The sequence below is a fragment of the Mirounga leonina genome, unplaced genomic scaffold, assembly GCF_011800145.1.
Source record: "Mirounga leonina isolate KUSES-001 unplaced genomic scaffold, KU_Mleo_1.0 Mir_101609, whole genome shotgun sequence".
Taxonomy (NCBI): Eukaryota; Metazoa; Chordata; class Mammalia; order Carnivora; family Phocidae; genus Mirounga; species Mirounga leonina.
The window spans coordinates 12005770-12027590 of NW_023270164.1; the positions used below are offsets into that span (position 1 = coordinate 12005770).

The 21821-nt window shown below is 40.5% G+C and overlaps 1 protein-coding gene across 3 annotated transcripts in view; it reads left to right on the plus strand.

Annotated features, from left to right (window-relative positions):
• Positions 1 to 21821, plus strand: part of ZNF81 (zinc finger protein 81) — a 102617-nt gene that overhangs the window by 73693 nt on the left and 7103 nt on the right. For all 3 annotated transcript variants that reach the window (XM_035003933.1, XM_035003914.1, XM_035003923.1), the window contains exon 5: positions 7009 to 7104. In XM_035003933.1, the coding sequence (XP_034859824.1) occupies positions 7009 to 7104 (96 nt within the window). The remainder of the gene's footprint in view (positions 1 to 7008; positions 7105 to 21821) is intronic.

Sequence of the window (21821 nt, forward strand, 5' to 3'; positions counted from 1 at the left end):
CTGCTGCTTCCACCACAGGCCCAGAGGGCCCAGGCTGGAAAAATGGGATGCAACAGACCATCACCTCCTCAGTTCCAGAGGGCAAGCCACCGACTTGGTTACCGGCCTGAAGGGGCAGAGCCGCCACCCAGGGTCAAGGGTGTGGAGTTGCCACATCTCATCTGAGGTCACACCTCCTAACAGCATCGTGCTCTCTCGATTTCGCTCTGCAAAGTGCTTTTCAACGTTCCCTTCCAGTACTTGTTGACAATTGAGTTTGTGCCATTAGTTAGCCTTAGAAGGAGCTTGCCACCCACCTTGGACTGCATCCCCAAGCAGCACAACTCCGGGAAGACTCAGACTCAGTGCTCCAGGGGCTGCTACTGACCTCACACCATCTGCAGGCTGGGCCTTGATCAGAAGGACTTGGGCCCCCTCTGAGTGGGTCTCCACCGCTTGCCATATTTCTTGCGTCCCAACACCGTGTGAGGATTCCGCACTGGGCTCTTCCATGTTCACTGACCATTACTGAAGTAGTCCTTGTTAAGTTTCCTTTCTTCCACCTATGAATATGCTTAACTTCAGTGAGCAAGTAAACTGAGACCCAGTTGCGAGCCAAAAGCTGTTTCTCAACAGGAGAGCAGTTATCCCCAGAGGATGGTAGGGCTTTGCTCCCAAATCCCAAGATTCGCTCTGTGGTTCACCTAGGGGCCTGTCAAAGGCTCCATCCCCATCTGCCACCGACACTTCAAGCACCACTGGATCTGCCAGATCATATGGCCCCAGTAGCAGCTTGTATGGCACTGGACCTTTGCAGGGCCTTCTTTTGTTCCAGGCTCTGCTCAAAACTAGCAGTTTTTTGGATCACATGGTAAATGGGGCAGAATAACACACCCAGCTGAGGAATATATTGCCTCTGAAGTCCATCGGCTCGGTAGCCATTGTCCCTCTTTTTACTTGTAGGAAGAGCAAGAGGCAAAAACTTATTCTTCACTTAGAAATTTCTAGGGGTCCAGTGGGTCCATACCGCTCTACCCCTAGAAATTTCCCCAAGGTAGATGGCCCCTAAATGGTGGTCAGATTTATTTCCTACCCTCTGCCATATAAATATCTTACAGTAAGTCAAGAGTGGTTACTAGTCCTCATTCATCAGGTGCAGTCAGTGTAATGTCATCAGTGTAATGGACCAACGTGATATCTTGTGGAAGGGAAGGTCAATCAGGATCCCTACAGACTAAATTATGACGTAGGGCTGGAGGGCTGATACACCTCTGAGGTAGGACAGTGAAGGTATATATATAGTTGGCCTTGTCAACTGAAAGCAAACTGCTTCTAGTAGTCTTTGATAACAGGTATTGCAAAAACAAAAACAACAACAACAACAAAAACAAAACCAAAAAACATAAAACAAACCCACACACTTGCCAGATCAATAGCTGTTCACCGGGTACCAAGGGATGTGTTAGTTTGTTTAAGCAGTGAACCCACATCTGGCACAGCAGCTGCTATTGGAGTTACCGCCTGGTTAAGTTCGTGATGATCCACAGTCATTCTCCAAGATCTGTTTGTCCTCTGCACAGGCCAGAGAGGTGAGTCGAATGGCCATGTGGTGGGACTCACTACCCCTGCATCCTTCAGGTTCTTGGTGGTTGCATTGATCTCTGCAGTTCCTACAGGAATGCAGTATTTCTTTTGGCTGACTGTTTTCCTAGTACAGGCAGTTCTAGCGGCTTCCACTTGGCCCTTCTCACCATAATAGTCCTCACTCCACGGGTCAGGGAACCAGTATGGGTATTCTGCCAGTTGCTGAGTATCTGTATTCTAATTCTGCATTCCTGAACCTGGGAAATAACCACAGGATGGATTGGGGGGCCTGCTGGGCCCCCTGTGAGATGGAGCTAAGCTGAAAACTCAGTTGATGACTTCACTCTCATTAGCCCCTGTGCTGTCTGGTGGGCCATGGTAACATCTTGGGTCTCCTGGAATTCGTGTCAGTTCAGAACTGGTCTCCAGTAATCTTGGGAAAGCCTCCTTTCCCTCCCTGCACACTCACCCTGACAAAGGGCTGTAAATCCCTTTAGGGAAGAGAAAGATTAGCAGTATACATTTTGACAGTGTAGGGGGGTCCTTCCTCAAGGGACCCGGGCTCCCCTTCATTCAAAGGGTTCTGGGTCTGTAAACTGGCTCAAGTCTGAAAAATGATTGAGGAGCTGAGACTCTATGTATCCTGTTAGACTTCTGTTCACTTGACCTAGAACTCTTCTCTTTTTTTTTTTTTTAAGATTTTATTTATTTATTTGAGAGAGAGAGAATGAGAGAGAGAGCACATGAGAAGGGGGAGGGTCAGAGGGAGAAACAGACTCCCTGCCGAGCAGGGAGCCCGATGCGGGACTCGATCCAGGGACTCCAGGATCATGACCTGAGCCGAAGGCAGTCGCTTAACCAACTGAGCCACCCAGGCGCCCCTAGAACTCTTCTCTTAATGCAGATCAATTAAGAATTTAATAGACAGCTCATCTGTTTCTTTTCTAGAGACACCATGATCAACTGGCCAACACCATGGGTCTCTGCAGGTCAGACTATTCTGATCACTGGTTTGACCCTGCTGTCCATTATAGTAACCGTGTCTACCTTGCATTTAGCAATTCACTGCCCCCATTTGGCCCCTGTCACCCCAGGATCCAACTACTCCCATGGCATTGGGGTTTCCCGATTTGTGTCCTACAGAGAAGAGCAATCACAGAGCTCTTCAAGAATACCGTCCCCCTCACAAATTTGCATGTCCCAGTCATGGTAACAAGAGTGTCCTCTGGACAGCGTGGGAGAGCATGTCTTACATGCTAAATCCACTCTAACATGCCAGTCTCCCCAAGCCCTTGGATGCCTTTCTCTGTAGTATATAGCACTTCTCCATTTCAGTTGCATTTTGTACAAGCCACGTTTGATCCATGTTTCAGCCAACCAAACAAAATGTTTGAGCCCTTTCTAACCCCTCAAGCAGCAACATTAAATTAAGAATCTGTGTAGTGTGCATATACCAACACATTTGGCCTGATTGATCCAACTTTATGTCCTTTCCATTATCCCACACTCTTAAATATCTATTTGTACCTAGGTTTCCCAGCTTTCTGTCTGTATAAACTGGACAAATAATGCAGATCTCTTGCACCTCCTCGTGGATTACACAAACCTCCCCCTTTGGGCCCTGATGAGACTTGAGTCTAGTTCTAGGTCTAGAAGCAAATAAGGGTAGTGGGGGTATGTCCTGAGAGAAATCAGCAGTACCTTGCAAGGCAAGTACCTCAGGGGAGGCCATTGTGGGGTCCTCAGGCAAAGTAGGGTTAATCTTCTCAGACGAGGGTAGAAGGGCTGCTTCTACTCAGAAAGAAGACTCTTCAGATCTTAGAAGTTCAGTGTCCTCATATATGTCCATTCCAAATTTCTGGATCCCATTCCTTTTCAGTCAATTCCCTTACCTTAATAGCAGACACCCTGTAAGGTTGGGAATTCAATTTGTGTTGTAATGTGGCCACTCCCAGGATGAGACTCTGGGTTTGGTTTCCGGCAATATCAGCTCTGTAGCTACAGAGGTTAGGGGTTTCTTTCAGGACAGACATAGAAATTTTCAGGTCGTTTATGCAGCGCTTGAGCTGGGAAATCAAATCCCTGAGTTCATTCTTCCACCCCCCCCTCCACTTTGTCCAGCACAATTAGGAGCAACCTGGCAATCTTATTATACTTGTAAGTTTGACAAAAATTTCTAAGGTGTCAAATACAAGGTCACCCAGAACCATGCCTCTCACAAGCATTTGATTAGGAGTATCCAGTGGTGGTATTTCGCATATCTCTTTTGCCGCATCACCCCATGGACTCCCAGTGTACTCTTTACTATTGGAAATAGAGTCATTAGTGCCTTCAGATCTAATCGGAGTAGGGAACCAATTCTAGAAACCCCATAACCTGCTCAGAAAACTCATTTTTTTTTAAAGATTTTATTTATTTATTTGACAGAGAGATAGACAGAAGAGCACAAGCAGAGGGCGTGGCAGAGGGAGAGGGAGAAGCAGGCTCTGCACTGAGCAGGGAACCCGATGCGGGACTCGATCCCAGGACCCTGAGATCATGACCCGAGCCGAAGGCAGACGCTTAACCATCTGAGCCACCCAGGCGCCCTCAGAAAACTCATTCTTAGTATTCTGTTCCTCTAGTGCCACTTTCAAAATCTGTTATGGTTCTCCAGAGAAATGGAACCAATAAGGTATGGGTATGTACATATACAAAGTACACACACACACACACACACACTATAAATACACACATACACACCTACCTAGAGAAAGACAGAGAGAGAGAATGAATACATATACACGGAGTCCGGGGAAGAGATTTATTTTAAGGAACTGGCTCGCCTGATTGCAGGGACCAACAAGTCTGAAATTTAAAGGGCAGGCCTGCAGGCTGGAAATTCGAGTGAGGTGATGTTGTAATCCTAAATTCGAAATCTGCAGGACAGGCCAGTAGACTGCAGACCCATTCCTTGTTCTCTTTGCCCGCAGCAAACACAACAGATTGTGGTTCTTCACCTGGTGGGGTGACCCAAAACATCATTCTTTTTTTTTTTTTTTTTAAGATTTTGTTTATTTATTTGAGAGACAGCATGTGTGTGCATGCACGCACACGTGCGCATACACAAGAGGGTGGGAGGAACAGAGGCAGAGGGAGAAGCAGGCTCCCCGCTGAGCAGAGAGCCCGATGCGGGGCTCGATCCCAGGACCCCGGGATCATGACCTGAGCCGATGGCAGATGCTTAACTGATTGAGCCACCCAGGCACCCCACGCCCAAACTTCATTCTTAAAGGATCTGGGCCATTAGTAGTTCTGCCTGAATTGGATTGTTATAGTTCCTGCTGACTTTCATCACAGGGCACAGCAGTACTAAGAAATGCCCTAAGGGATTACATGTGTTCCAGACTCTCTCTTCCTTATTTCCATTGTGGGGTAGCAGGCCAATTTCCCCTGACTAGTCAACATCAGTCACCCCAGCCAGCACAGTAACTTCCTTCTTTGCCTTTTGATTCAGAGACATGAGGAGCCCAAAATGTCCACGTGACAGACTTAACTTCCAGTTCAGTAGAATCACTACTGTGTCTCCTGGTGGAAGCGTTGCTCCCTTTGGAACTAAGAGAACAGCAGAGCATAGGGGGCACAGGAACAGGAAACAAATATTTTGCTAGTGGACCAGTAGAGGTGGTAGTGAATGGTGCCACTCCTGCCCCGGGCCAACAGGGTGGGGCCACCACCCTGGTAGGCTTGGAGGACAGAACATTGAGCCAATAAGAATTACTCTCAGGACGCCTGGGTGGCTCAGTAGGTTGAGCCATTCATTGCCTTCGGCTCAGGTCATGATCCCAGAGTCCAGGGATCGAGTCCCACATCAGGCTCCCTACTTGGGGGCAGCCTGCTTGTGCTCTCTCTCTCTCTCTCTGACAAATAAATAAAATCTTAAAAAAAAAAAAAAACAAGAATTACTCTCAAGCCTTAAAATCTAGTGGGCTTTGTCTTGCTAGTTTTTGGACCTTCTTGGGATCTGTGATCCCTTTTTTCATTCCAATTTCTCCCTTTGGAATGGGAATGTCTGTCTTAATGCCTGTCATACCATTGCATTTTGGAAGCTGATGATTTGTCTGCTTTCACAAGTTTGTGTGGAGAGAAGCTGCCCTGAGATGACTCATACTCACATCACACCCATAACCAATTTGGGATTTAGATGATAAGATTTAAGACTTTGAGTTGATGTTTAGATAGATTTTGAATTTAAGACTTGATGCTGGAATGATTAAGACTTTGGGGGATATTGGGATGGGGTTATATATTTTGCACATGGGAAGGACGTGAATTTGGTGGTGGGGGGGTGTCAGAGGGCAGATTTTTTAATGGGTTGAATTGTGTGTCCCCCTGAAAAAAAAATATACGTGGAAATCTGAACCCCCAGTATCCCAGAATGTGACCTTATTTGGACATAGTGTCTTTATAGAGGTAATCAAGTTAAAATGAGTTCATTGGAGTGGGCCCTAATCTAATATGACTGGTGTCCTTATAAAAAAAAGGGAAATTTGGGCATAGAAGTAGATACATATATGGGGCGCCTGGGTGGCTCAGTCAGTTAAGTGTCTGCCTTTGGCTCAGGTCATAATCCCAGGGTCCTGGGATCGAGTCCTGCCTCGGGCTCCCTGGTCAGCGGGGAGCCTGCTCTCCCTCTCCTTCTCTCCCCAGCTTGTGCTCTCTCTCTCTCAAATAAATAAATAAATAAAATCTTTTTAAGAAATAAAAGAAATAGACACATATAAAGGGAAGACGATGTGAAGACACATAGGGAGAAGATGACCATGTGATTGGAGTGATGCATTTACAAGCTAAAGAAACATCAAAGAGGGGCTCCTGGGTAGCTCAGATGGTTAAGCATCTGCCTTCGGCTCAGGTCATGATCCCGTGGTCCTGGGATTGAGCCCCGCATCGGGCTCCCTGCTCTGCAGGAAGCCTGCTTCTCCCTCTCCTGCTCCCCCTGCTTGTGTTCTCTCTCTGGCTATCTCTCTCTCTGTCAGATAAATAAAATCTTTTAAAAAAATCAAAGACTGCCAGCAAACAAGCTAGAAGACTCAAGGAAGGATTCTCCCTTATATCTGCCAGAGAGAGCATGGCCCTACTAACACTTTGATTTCAGACTTGAGGTTCCAGAAGCATGAGACAGTGACTTTTTGCTGTTTTGAGCCACCTAGGTTTTGGTACTTTGTTACAGCTGCCCTAGGAAACAAACACAGAGCCTCTATGAGAGTATTTCCATTCTCAGCTGCTGAGTACTCTGAGCCATCTGAAGTGTATGCTGGTGACGTCCTTGATTGGCCTGAGATCCTTCAGTCCATTAACCTCTGTGATTATTACTCTTTTCCCAGTGAAATGTGGTTACTTTAAAAAAAAAAAAAAAGTCGAAAGCAGTTAGCTGGACCCAATTCTATCATGTCCTATTAACAGGGTATGAAGTTCCCAAACCAGAGGTCATCTTCAAGTTGGAACAAGGAGAGGAGCCATGGATTTTGGAGAGAAAAACCCCACATCAGAGCTGTTCAGGTGAGTGAGTGCAACCTAGGCAGATGGGGGGCATGAAAACACTTTTCATTTCCTAAGAAGCCTATGCCTTTAAAATGCTATTTATTGCTACCTTCTTGGAGGATCTCAACTTTGGAAACTGCTTGAGAAGAGGTAACATTGGCCTCTTAGGTACCAGACTATTCTCTCCCTTTATATCCCTTAGTGTGATCAACTGTCTTTTTTGCCTGGCTTTCCTTTGGGAGAAGTGCTGCAATTCTACACTCAGAATCATATGTCAGGCTTCCGCCCTATAGATCTTGCTTCTTTGGATGTTTTCTCCTTCCATCACATTTTTATCCTTCAGTCCTTAAGCCCCACCCCCAGCGTCAGAGATTCTTAAAATATATACAGTCAGGTTTTAATGGGTTTGCCTTCTTTGAAAACCAGTAGGTTGCCCCACACCTGTTCTTCTGAGGACCTTCTCGCTTTCTTCCTCATTTTCTTCTTAACTCTAAGATAACCAATAAACTCATCGACAACCAGCCTCACCTCCTCTTCTCTTTTCAGATTCCTCACTCCTCTCTATCTCCCCTGTTGCCATGCCTCTCTCCCATCTTCTGACCTTGGGATCACTGTCACTTAGCATTTTTGTCTTTTAAATAAATCAACTGTGTTAAGGTATAATTTATATACAGTAAAATGTATCCATTTGAAGTGCTCCATTTGATGAAAGTCCACACTGGTGTAATCACCACCCCAATCATGATATGGGGAACATTCTGTCTCACAAAAATGAGTCTCCGTGCCCCTTGTAGTCCATGGGCACCACCACTTCGGCCCCAGGCAAACTACTGACAGCTATCAGTATAGTTCTGTCACTATAGATTAGATTTGTCTTTATTAGGGTTTCATATGAGTGGAATCCTACTTTCTACACCCTTTTGGGTCTGGCTTCATTTGTTCAGTATCATGATTCTGTGATTCATCCATGTTACTGAGTATATTGCTAGTTTATTCCTTTTAAACGCTGAAGACTATTCCATGATATGAATAGATTGCAATTTGTTTATCCATATACCTGTTGATGACAGGTGGTTGTTATTTGGTTATTATGAGTACAGCTGTCGTGAACATTCTGGCATGTCTTTGCGTGACCATATGTTTACATTTCCCTTGGGTAAATACCTAGGAGTGGAGTTGGGGGGTCATCTAATTGTATAAGTAAGTGTATACTCGCCTTTCTAAGAAATTGCCAAACTACCTTCCAAAGTGGCTATGTGATTTTACACTCCCAGCAGCAATACACGAGAATTTCTGTCGCTCACATCCTTGCTAACACCTGTTACCATTATTTCTTTAATTTTTGCTATTACAGTGGATGTGTAATGGTATCTCGTTATGATTTTAAGTTGCACTCCTTTGATGAGTAACGATAAGTATCGTTTTGTGTGCTTATTGACCATTTGTACATTTTTGTTTGAAGTGTCTATTCAGATATCTTTCCCGTTTTGTTGTTGTTGTTGTTGTTGTTTTTAAGATTTTATTTATTTATTTGACAGAGACAGCGAGAGAGGGAACACAAGCAGGGGGAGTGGGAGAGGGGGAAGCAGGCTTCCCACTGAGCGGGGAGCCTGATGCAGGGCTCCATCCCAGGACCCTGGGATCATGACCTGAGCCGAAGGCAGATGCTTAACGGCTGAGCCACCCAGGCGCCCCAACCAATTGACTTTATATATGTGAACCTATTTCTGGACTCTTTATTTTGCTCAGTTGATCTATATGTCTTTCTGTTTTAAGGTTTTTCTGTTTCTTAGTTTTTAAGGAGGGCACGTATTGCATGGAACACTGGGTGTTATACGCAAACAATGAATCATGGATCACTACATCAGAAACTAATGATGTAATGTATGGTGACTAACATAACATAATAAAAAAATAAAAAATAAAATAAAATGTTGGTTTTAATATTATTCAGGCATGCTGAGACCAACAGATCCAGAGATGACTACCATTAAAAAGATAATTTGTGGGGCACCTGGGTGGCTCAGTCATTAAATGTCTGCCTCCGGCTCAGGTCATGATCCCAGGGTCCTGGGATCGAGCCCCACATCAGGCTCCCTGCTCCGTGGGAAGCCTGCTTCTCCCTCTCCCGCTCCTCCCCTGCTTGTGTTCCCTCTCTGGCTGTCTCTCTCTCTGTCAAATAAATAAAATCTTTTAAAAAAACAAACAGTGGATCGTGGATCACCACATCAAAAACCAATGATGTATTGTATGGTGACTAACATAACATAATAAAATTTAAAAAAATAAATAAAAATAAAATAAAATAAAAGATGGTTTGTAATTCACAGTCCCCAAGAGGAGTAGACATGCCATACCATGCAAGGCCACAGCAGGACGCACCAGGGTCAGTCAGGAGGCCAAAGTTTTAGGGGAAAGCATGGCTAAGAGCCTTTATTGTCATTTTCATGGGGAAGAATGGGTGAAACAGAGTAAGCAGGCTGGAGAGGTTTAGGATTGGCTAGTTTTGAGTAATTTCAGTGGGGCTCCAGGGGTGTAGGGACTGTCTCTAGTTACCTGGTACCTGGCACTGAGGTGATCAGAGCAGGAGGAGAGCGGCTTGACCTTAACAAAGGAGGAGAGGACGTGGGCTCTGGGTTGGTTGGTTTGCATATGAAAGGTGTGCTTACGGGGAACTAACTCATCTGCCATCTCTAGGAAATAACTAGTACTGAGAGAAGCAGTCTCTCCAGGATGAGGAAGGCACCAGATGGTCTGAGCGTCAACAATACAGAAAATAAGATAAGGAAGATGTGATATATATAAAATGGCATATTATTCAGCCATAAAAAACCCAAAACCTTGCCGTTGGCAACAACATGGATGGAACTAGAGAGTATTATGCTAAGGGGGGGAAGTAAGTCAGTCAGAGAAAGATACCTCATGATTGCACTCATATGTGGAATTTAAGAAACAAATGAACAAATGGAAAAAAGAGAGAGAGAGACAAAACAAGAAACAGACTTTTAACTATAGAGAACAAACTAATGGTTGCCAGAAGGGAGGTGGGGGGATGGGTGAAATAAGTGATGGGAGTTAAGAGCACACTTATGATGAGCACTGAGTAACGTATAGAATTGTGGAATCACTATATCCTACCCCTGAAATGAATATAACACTGTATGTTAACTATACTGGAATTAAAATTAAAAACTTTAAAAAATAGAGAAAATATAGTTAATATACTGTCCTTTTGGCAAACTGACCTTTTCTTTATCACTGTAGCTTCTGTAATGAGTCTTGAAATCAGGTAGGATAAGTTCTCCAACTTTGCCTTTTTTTAAAATTACTTTGGCTCTTCTAGGTCATTTGCATTTCTATATAAAATTTATAAGCAGTTTGCACTTTTTTTGAAAAAGCCTGCTGGGGTTTTGTTTGGAGTTGAGTTCACTCTATAGATCAATATCAGGAGAATCGATATCTTCACAATATTGGGCCTTCTAATCCACGAGCATGGCATATTTTCTGTATTTATTTAGATGTTTGATTTCTTTCAGCCTCAGTGTAGAAGTCTTCTGCATCCTTCATTAAATTTATCCCTAAATATTTGACGCTCTTTGACAGTATTGTAAATGACATTGTTTTTTTAAATTTATTTCAGATTATTCATTGCTAGTATAAATTGCTCGTGATTGATTTTTGTACATTGACTTTGTATCCTGAGGCATTTGTACATCCACCTATTAGTTTTCTTGTAGGTTCTTTGAGGTTTTGCATGTAAGTAATCATTATCACGTTAAAGACACTTTTTCCTTTGCAATTCCATGCTTTTTATTTCTTTTCCTTTTCTTACTTCACTAACACCTTCAGTATGATGTTGAATAGAAGTGGTGAGTGTGGGCATGCTTGCCTTGTTCCCAATATTAGGGATAAAAAATGCATAGCATTATGTGTGATATTTTTTGAAGTTGCCCTTTATCAGGTTATAGAAGTTCTTTTTTAATCCTAGCTTGATGAAGAGGTTTATTTTTAAATCATGGTTATGTGTTGAATTTTGTCAAATCCTTTTTCTTCATCTTATTAGAGTAATCCTATGAGTTGTTGCTTTTATTTTGTTTATATATGAGTTTATGTGTTGATTTTCAAATGTTAAATTAACCTTGTATTTCTGAGATAAAATACTAGTTGATTATGATATATAACCCTTATTATATATTGTTGGATTATATTTACTGATATTTTGTTTGAAAGTATTTGCATTTTTCATGCGTGATATTGGTTGTAGTTTTCTTTTTCTGCAATGTCTTTGTCAGGTTTTGGTATTAGGATTATGCTGGCCATATAAATGAGTTGTGAAGTGTTCCCTTTTCTGTTTTCTGAAATAGTTTGTGTAAGATTGTTATTTCTTCTTTTACTGTTTGATGGAATTCACCAGTGAAACCATCTGGGCCTGGAATTTTCTTGATGGGGAAGTTGTAATAACAAATTCAATTTCTGTCATAGACGTAGGGTGGATTATTCAGATTTTCTCTTTCATCTTTTGTCAGAGATAGTAAGTTGTATTTTTCAAGGAATTTGTCTATTTACGTTGTCTAATTCTGTTGTAGTCTGAGAATACACTGTTGTGATTTCTGTGAATGGTCTGTCTAGGGGAATATTCCATGTGTCTCTGAAGAAAATGTATATTCAGCTATTGATGGGTGTTGTGTTCTGTAGTGTATAAATCAAGTTGGTTGCATGTTGTTGAAATCTATTGCTTTACTGAATTGTGTTCTACTTGTTCAATCAGTTATTTGTAATTGTAGGGGATAAAAATTGACAAAGAGATTTTAAAGTTTTTATGGATATGAAAAGGCTCTAGAATAGCCAACGTAGTCTTGAAAAAGGAGAAAAAGTGTTAAGATTTACTGTAAAGCTACAACAATCCAGATAGTGTGGTTTTGATATAAGGACAAACAGATATATAAATGGAATAGAAGAGAGAGTCCAAAAATAGACCCACACATATATGGACAACTGAGTTTTGACAAGGGTACAGATACAATTCAGTGGGGGAAAGGAATTTTGGTTTTGAACAAATTGTGCTGGGACAAATGGATATCAGTACTGGAGGAAAAATGCCCTTGACCCATACATACCTCACATCATATATAAATATAACTGAGTTTAATATGATTGAATTGTTTCTATTAGACCAACCTATCTAACAGATATAAACTGTTAACTATGAAAAATACACTTTCAAAACTACTGAAAGAAAGACAAATGCCACATGATTTCACTCATATGTGGAATTTAAGAAAACAGATGAACATATGGAAAGGGGGGACAAAAGAGAGTGAGCAAATCATAAGAGACTTTCAACCATAGAGAACAAACTGAGGGTTGATGGAGGGAGGTGTGTGGGGGATGGGTAAATGGGTGATGGGTATCAAGGAGGGCGCTTGTTATGATGAGCACTGGGTGTTGTATATAAGTGATCTATCACTAAATTCTGCTCCTGAAACCAATATTACACTATATGTTAACTAACTGGAATTTAAATAAAAATTGGGGGAAAAAAAAACTACTGAAGAGACTGGATAGTGACCAAAGGAACATTTTTCTGGGTCATCTTATATTGAGTAATTTTGGATTGTTATCCCAAATATTATCAGGGTTATGTTTTAGTAACACCATTTTCTGTTACATGCTCCCGTGTTTTTGTCACAGTAGGCAGTTAAGTAGGTTAGACTCAACCTGGAGATGCTATCTCACCTATGGTGGGTAGCAACTTAGATCTCTGGTCAAACTTGTTCTAACTTCTAACTCTTCAAAACCTGCCTGCTTTTGTTCACTCTACCAGCACATGTTTTGTTTTGTTTTTCTAGAGAATATGGTTACTGTCTGATTAAGGACTTTTTTTTAGGAGCTTCTCCATACTAGAGGTGGAACTCTTACAACTGATTCTTGTACATTGATCCTGTATTCTGAAACCTTGCTAAATTCACGTATTAATTCTAGTGAGTATTTTTGTAAAGTCCTTAAAATTTTTTTTGCATAAATTACCATGTCTTTTTATCATTTCCTTTATCGTCTGCATGCCCTTTATTTTTATTTTATCTCGAGGGCAAAAGCTTTCAGTCTTTCAGCACTGAGTATATTAGCTGTGGTCTTCCTTAGATGTCCTTTATTAATTTGTAGCAATTTCTTTCTATTCCTAGTTTGATGAAAGTCTTTAACATGAATGGATATTAGACTTTCCAGATGCTTTTTGGCATTTATTGTGATGAACATTTTATTCTGCTGATATGGTGAATTTCACAGATTTTCAGATTCTAAACTGACTTTGCCTTACTGGGGATAAACCTTACTTGATCATGATTATTATCTTCTTTATGTATTTCTTGAATCAGTTTGCTAATATTTGGTAAGGATTTTTGTCTCTATGTTTAAATGAGGTATTAGTCTTTAGTTTGGGGGGATATTTTGCTTATAATATCTTTGATTTTAGTATCATGTTAATGCTAGCCTCATAAAATGAGCTGGGAAATCTCATGCCTGCTCTATTTGCTGAAAGAGTTTGTGTAAAATTGCTATATTTGCTAGGATTTTTTAATGTTCACTCCTCTGTTTTGTGATTTTTATGTAAGATTGCTTTAAACTTTATGATTTTTATTTAAATATATGGTGAAATATACCAGTGAACTCATAATGGGTCTGAAGTTTTCCTTGTGAGATTACCTTTAATTTCAAATTCAGTGTCTTTAATAGATATGGAAATATTCAGATTTTCAGTTTCTTCTTGTATTGATTTCTTTGAGTTTATACATTTTATCTATGTTATCAAATTTTTGGCATGTGGTTGTTTCATAATATTCCTGTACCATTGTTTTAGTGTCTGTAGTATCTTCCACAATGTACCCTTTCTCTGAAATTGATAAAACTTCAGTTCAACAGGAATATATTAAAAATCTATATTTTTATGCACTTAATAACATAGCTTCAAAATATATAAACTAAACATTGACAATGCTGAGAGATAGACAAAATGCATAATCATAGTCGAAGATTTTAACATACCTATCTCTATAACTGATTTTTGTCTTTACAGACATAAGAATCTTTAAAGATATAGATTTGAGGGCCACCTAGGTGGCTCAGTCGGTTGAGCATCCAAGTTTTGATTTTGGCTCAGGTCATGGTCTCAGGGTTGTGGGATTGAGCCCCACGTTGGGCTCTGCACTCAGTCCGAAGTCTGCTTGAGATTCTCTCTCTCTCTCCCTCTGCCTTTCCCCCTCCCACACATGCTCTCTCTCTAAAATAAATAAATAAATCTTAAAAAAAGATTTGAACATGATAAACCAATGTGACCTAATGGACATACCACAGGTCACTACATTCCACAACTGTAGAATATACATTTTTTTCAAGTGCATATGGCACACTGAGCAAAATAGACCTGATTTTAGGGTATAAGGCTAATTGCAACAGATTTCAAAGGATTGAAATTGTGTGTTAAATGTTCTCTAATTACTGTTGAAATAATTAAAACTGAACAGAGAGACAACCAGAAAATATCCAAATGTTTGGAAAGTAAGCAACACACATGCAAATATCCCATAAGTCAAAGAAGAAACCACAATGGAATTAGAAAATATTTTGAGCAGAATGATAATGAAAATATGTCACATCAGAACTTGTGGGATGCAACTGAAGCACTACTCAGATAGAAATGTATTGATTTATACATACCTACCAGAAAATTGGAAAGTTTAAAAATTACTGATCTAAGTTTGCAACTCAAGACATAAAATAATGAAAACTAACAAGGCCAGAAGTTGGTTCTTTGAAAAGGTTAATACAATTGATAAATCTCTAACAAGACTAATCAAGAAAAAGAAAGAGAAAACATAGATTATTAATGCCATGCATGAAAAAAGAAACATTACAAATCCTACAGATATTAAAAGGATATTAAAAAGATATTATTACCAACTGTATGCCAGTAAATTTGGTAATTGAGATTAAATGGACACAGTCCTAAAAGAACACAAATTACAAGAAATACCACAAAAAGAAAGAAAAAAATCTTAGGGGCACCTGGGTGGCTTAGTTGTTAAGCGTCTGCCTTTGGCTCAGGTCATGATCCCAGGGTCTGGGGATCGAGCCCCGTATCAGGCTCCCTGCTCTGTGGGAAGCCTGCTTCTCCCACTCCCCCTGCTTGTGTTCCCTCTCTCACTGTGTCTCTCTCTGTCAAATAAATAAATAAAATCTTTTTTTTTTTAAAAGAAAAAACCTTAGTAGTTTTTTTATCTATTGAAAATATTAATTTATTATAGCCTGGGTGGCTCAGTTGGTTGAGCATCTGCCTTCAGCTCATGTCGTGATCCTGGCATCCTAGGATCAAGCCCCTCATCGGGCTCCCTGCTCAGCGAGGAGCCTGCTTCTCCCTCTCCCTCTGCCGCTCCCCCTGCCTGTGCTCTCTCATTCTCACTCTCTCTCAAATAAATAAATAAATAAATAAATAAATAAATAAATAAATAAAATCTTTTAAAAAAAGAAAATATTAATTTATAATTTAAAATCTTTCTGCAGGGGCACCTGGGTGGTTCAGTCAGTTAAGTGTCCGACTCTCGGTTTCCATTCGGGTCCTGATCATAGGGTCAAGGGATCAAGCCCCACGTCAGGCTCCACACTCAGAGCAGTCTGTTTGAGATTCTCTTTCTCTCTTCCTCTGCCTCTGCCCCTCCCCCTGCACGCGCACTCGCACTCTGTCTCTCTCTCTCTCTCATAATTAAATAAATAAAATCTTTAAAATAAAATAAAATTTTTCTACAAACAAGCTCCCAGCCCACATGGCTTCATTGGTGAATTCTTCCTGTTATTTAAGAAATAAGGGCCACCTGGATGGCTCAGTCGTTAAGAGTCTGCCTGGGCTCAGGTCATGATCCCAGGGTCCTGGGATCGAGCCCCGCATCGGGCTCCCTGCTCAGTGGGAAGCCTGCTTCTCCCTCTCCCATTCCCTCTGTTGTGTTCCCTCTCTCGCCGTGTCTCTCTGTGTCAAATAAATAAATAAAATCTTTTAAAAAAATAAAGAAGAAATAATACCAATATTATTCAAGTTCTTTTGGAGACAAAAAAGAGAGAGAGAACACTTCCCATCTCATTTGATAGTAAGTGGAACTGTATTAGAATGAAGAATTACACTTCTTCAAAAAATATTAAGAAAGTGAATAGGAAGCCACTAACTGGGAGAAGATCATTGCAATACATAGATTTGATAAATGACTTCTATTCAGAATATATAAAGAACTCTTAGAAATCAAAAAGAGAAAGTCAGACAACCGAGTAGTAAAAGAAATGGGTAAGAGACATGAACAGGTACTTTATTTTATTTTATTTTTTAATTTTTTTTAAAGATTTTATTTATTTATTTGATAGAGAGAGATAGCGAAAGAGGGAACACAAGCAGGGGGAGTGGGAGAAGGAGAAGCAGGCTTCCCGCTGAGCAGGGAGGCCGATGCAGGGCTCGATCCCAGAACCCTGGGACCATGACCCGAGCTGAAGGCAGATGCCCAGTGACTGAGCCACCCAGGCGCCCCTGAACAGGTACTTTTAAAAAGAGGTATCCAAATAAATGGTCATTACGTATATGAAAAGGTGCTGTATATCACTACTTACCCAGGAAATGAAAATTAAACCACAATGGGACAACCCTACACAGATACATACACACAAAAGAATGGATACAATTAGAAAGACTTACAATATCAAGTGTTAATGAGTATTTGGAGCAACTGGAATTTACATACATTGATGGTAGGAATGTAAATACTTTCAACCACTTTGGGAAACAGGCAGTACCTATTGATGCTAAATGTACAGCTATCCTGTATCCCAGAAATGCCACTCCTAGGCATTTACTTAAGAGAAATGAATATATATGTCCACTAAAAGAAATGTACAGAATGTTCATATCAGCATTAGCATAATTGCCAAAAACATGAAACACCCCAAGTGTCCATCAACAGGAGAATGGATGAATGTTGTGCTATTTTCTTACAATATGATAATACACAGCAATGAAAAAGAAAGAGCTACTGACACACACAAGAACTTGGATGAATCTCAAAAAAATTATTGAACAGAAAAGCCACATATGCAGATGAATACATGCTATATATATAGCTCAACTTATATAAAGTTCAAGGACAAGAAAAACTAATCTCTGGTGATAAATGATAAGTGATCAGAGTGGTGGTTATCTCTGAGAGTCAGTGATTGGGAAGAGCTGCAAGGGAACTTTCTGGGACAATTAAAATGTTTTATATTTTCACCTAGGTGGTGGTTACATGGGTATATACATATAAAAAAATCATTGAGCTCTACAGTTAAGATCTGCATTTTACTATGTAGAAATTATACCTCCATTTTTTAAAAACAAAGAATTTCTTAAACACATCATCTTATGAGCCTATGAGATTGTTCCTTGGGAATATTTATATAGAAATGGTATTACTTGGGGCGCCTGGGTGGCTCAGTTGGTTAAGTGACTGCCTTTGGCTCAGGTCATGATCCTGGAGTCCCGGGATCGAGTCCCGCATCGGGCTCCCTGCTCAGCAGGGAGTCTGCTTCTCCCTCTGACCCTCCCCCCCTCTCATGTGCTCTCTCTCTCTCTCAAATAAATAAATAAAATCTTTAAAAAAAAAAAAAGAAATGGTATTACTTGATCATTGGGATATACATGCAGTACACAAGTGCCCATTTCATTATATCTATGTCAACACTTGGAATTATCCGTATTTCTTATTTTGTGGCCCATCTAATGAATATAAAGTGGTATTGTTTCTTGCTTTCTTTTTTTTTTAAGATTTTATTTATTTGTTTGAGAGAGTGTGAGAGAGAGAGCACGAGAGAGAGAGCATAAGAAAGAGAGCACGAGTGGGGGGGCAGCGGGAGAAGCAGACTCCCCATTGAGCAGGGAGCCCAATGTGGGGCTTGATCCCAGGACCCTGAGATCATGACCTGAGCTGAAGGCAGACCCTTAACTGATTGAGCCACCTGGGTGCCCCATTTCTTGCTCTTTCTAATATCAGTTATCCATTTGGGTTTCCCCTTCTGTGAATTGCTTGTTCCTATTATTTTATCTTTTCTAACTATATAGTTTTTTTTTCTCCTTGATTTGCACCTAATTTGCTCATTTCCTTTTCCATAGAGGCTTTACCCCCACTGAGATGCCCCTGGTTATGGGTGTTATTTACTATCTTCTGGATATTTGTTTCTATAGTAATTAACTCAAGAGTCTTCCGTTCTGAACGCTTAAGCTTTTTATTTGTATTCTGATGACTTCTATATTGACACCACTAGTTGCTATATTGTAACTGGATTCTAGTACCACATTTACCTGCATATTAGACAATTACCATAGAATATTCTACTTTATTCATCCTTACTTAGTATGTGAAGAATTGGCATCATCATTGCCCAAATCAGGAATCCGCATGTTACAAATTTTGTCAGATTCTCCTGTTTCTTGTTTCTTCCCTCTTAGTTATCTTCTCTTACTAATTACTCTGCAATTCCCTTTTTTTTTTTTTGAAGAATACTATTCAGATATGCTCTCATCTTAATTCCTAGTAGCATCACCCAAAAGCAGATCTGTATTTTCTTATGCTTGGATTATCTATAGTTCCTAATGAGATTTGCAGATCCTGTTCTTCTGTCTAGTTCATCCTAAATGCTCCTGATAGATTTCATTACCTAAAACATTGCATTTACCTTTGTCATTGGCTTTATGAAGTAAACTTATAATTATTCCATATTATATAACACATGACCAGTGTGGCCCATGTATTTCCAGTTCAAGTTGTATCCGTACAGTTCCTTATTAATTCATGTGTTCCTCACATTTTCACCTTGTCTTTAATGCCTACCATAGATGAAGTTCGTCTCTGCATCTAGGATCTGTATTATCTTGTGTTCTGCCTATCCAGGTAATAGATACTTCCATTTTGTTTCATTTCAGGTTATCATCTATTCCATGAAATGGCAAATTTATTGCCCTTCTCCATTTCTGTTCCCCTGCCTCTCAGATGCTTCTGCCCCTAGTAATTTTTGAAAGTCCCTGAAAGTAAGGGCGTCTATCTTATTTTCAGTGTTTGAACACTAAGCATGAAGGAAATACTTAACAATATTAACTCACTGAATTTGTGGGGGATAAGAATATAAGAGGATTTTGGGGCGCCTGGGTGGCTCAGTCGTTGAGCGTCTGCCTTCGGCTCGGGTCATGATCCCGGGGTCCTGGGATCGAGCCCCGCATCGGGCTCTCCGCTTAGCAGGAAGCCTGCTTCTCCCTCTGCCTCTCCCCCTGCTTGTGATCCCTCTCTCGCTGTGTCTCTCTGTCAAATAAATAGATAAAATCTTTATTTTTTTTTTAAGATTTTTTTTTTATTTATTTATTTGACAGAGAGAGACACAGCAAGAGAGGGAACACAAGCAGGGGGAGTGGGAGAGGGAGAAGCAGGCTTCCAGCTGAGCAGGGAGCCCGATGCGGGGCTCGATCCCAGGACCTTGGGATCATGACCTGAGCCGAAGGCAGACGCCCAACGACTGAGCCACCCAGGCGCCCCATAGATAAAATCTTTAAAAAAAAAAAAAAAGAATATAAGAGGATTTTGCTATATTTCAGAGGGATTTTTAAAAACTCTACTGAGAAATTTCAGCAGAACATAGATTATAATTGGAAAGTAAAGACAGTGGCATCAAATAATAAAAGTTTACTGCTTGTGCATTGTATTTCTATTATGATATAAATCTATTAAAATGATTAGCAAAATGAATAGCACAGAAGGTGTCTGCTTTTGAAATTTAGGGGAAAAAGTCTCAGTAGCAATATGATCAGATTAATTTTCAAAGTAAAAGGCTCAAACTGCTTAATGAAGCATAAATATGTTTTTTAAATGGCACAAAAGAAAATGCTAAGAAGGCTAAATGGAGGAAGAGGGCATGAACGTGTCTTTTGATTTGAGAATAAATGGGACTTTTGGAGGCATTTTTGTGAGTGGCAAATAGAATGCAAGCTTGCACACACAGCTGTTATCTAGACTGTTGACTCTCCATTTATGTACTGTTCCTTGAATCTGTGGGCTCAGGAAAGGTGTAGAGAAGCCTATTATTGCAAGAGCAGAGTTTTTACAATGAAAATTGGTATTGGTGATCTAAACATTGTCCAATACAGCAGGGGTTTAGAAGTTAACTTAATTATTTATAAGTTATACTTTCTATAGGTATATTTATAAGTTAAAGTGAAAAGCAGTGGGCGCCTGGGTGGCTCAGTTGGTTAAGCGACTGCCTTCGGCTCGGGTCATGATCCTGGAGTCCCTGGATCGAGTCCCGCATCGGGCTCCCTGCTCGGCAGGGAGTCTGCTTCTCCCTCTGACCCTCCCCACTCTCATGTGCTCTCTCTCATTCTCTCTCTCTCAAATAAATAAATAAAATCTTAAAAAAAAAAAAGTGAAAAGCAGAACCACTTCTGAAACCATGCCTAAGAATCCAGTGCTTAATATCTACAGAATAAATTAAAGCCAAGTACGTGAGAATAAAAATGCAACTTAAGAGTAAGAGGCTGAGATTTTGGATGGGATATATATCCAGAATAAAGTATCAAAGCGACCAACAGGGGAAAACTGGGTTTGATGACTCACAGCATTCTCACTATCTAAAATCTCTTGCTGGGGCGCCTGGGTGGCTTAGTCGGTGAAGCGTCTGCCTTCGGCTCAGGTCATGATCCCAGGGTCCTGGGATTGAGTCCCGCATAGGGCTCCTTGCTCAGCAGGGAGCATGCTTCTCCCTCTCCTTCTGCCTGCCACTCCCCCTGCTTGTGTGCACTCTCTCTCTCTCAAATAAATAAAATCTGTTTTAAAAATAAAATAAAATCTCTTGCTGATGAAATTATGTATATTTTTTCCATTTTAAAATTATCGAGAATCTATGTCTCATGCATTATACTGGTAATGGAAACATCTGTGATTCCCACTCTGGGTGAAAATAGTGTATTAATTATGTTAGAGCTTATTTGCAGTAACAGATTATAAGATCTAGTGACTTAAATGCTAAAGAATTTTACTTCTCTCTTATATAAAGTTTCTAATATCACAGGTCTTTGGAAAACCTCATTGCTCACGTTTATTCCAGAATCCAGGTTCCTTCCATTACATAACCCCATCATCTCTTGGGTTTTTGTTTTTTTTTTCTGCGGCATCTGCATGTTTGTATCTGTGTTATTGCCAAGTCCAGATTTTAGTAAGCAAGAAGGTAGAAGAGGGTATTGAGAAAACATGCCTACTGTCTCAATGCTCTGGCTTGAAAGTGGCACCCATCATTTTCTCTCACATTCTGTTGATGAGAACATTGTCACATGGCCATACCAATTTTCAGAGGAGGCTGAGAAATGTTATATGACTGGACAGCCATATGCCTGAGCACTACTCTGTTAATGCAAAAGAATGATGAAACAGATTCTAGTGGACAGCTTTCAACCTACCACAGATAGCTTGTCTTCTCTCTGATTTTATGCTTCTTGTTAGATGTATATATTTTTAGGGCCAAGAAAACAATTATACCTAGATGGAGAGTTGGAGTATAGATATCTCTGTTTATTGTTTGTATAGGACAGGATGGCTATGACTACAGTATTTTTCCTATAGGCATGAATAAATTAGTTTTTTCTTGGTTTTATTGAGATATAATTGACATACATCTCTGTATAAGTTTAA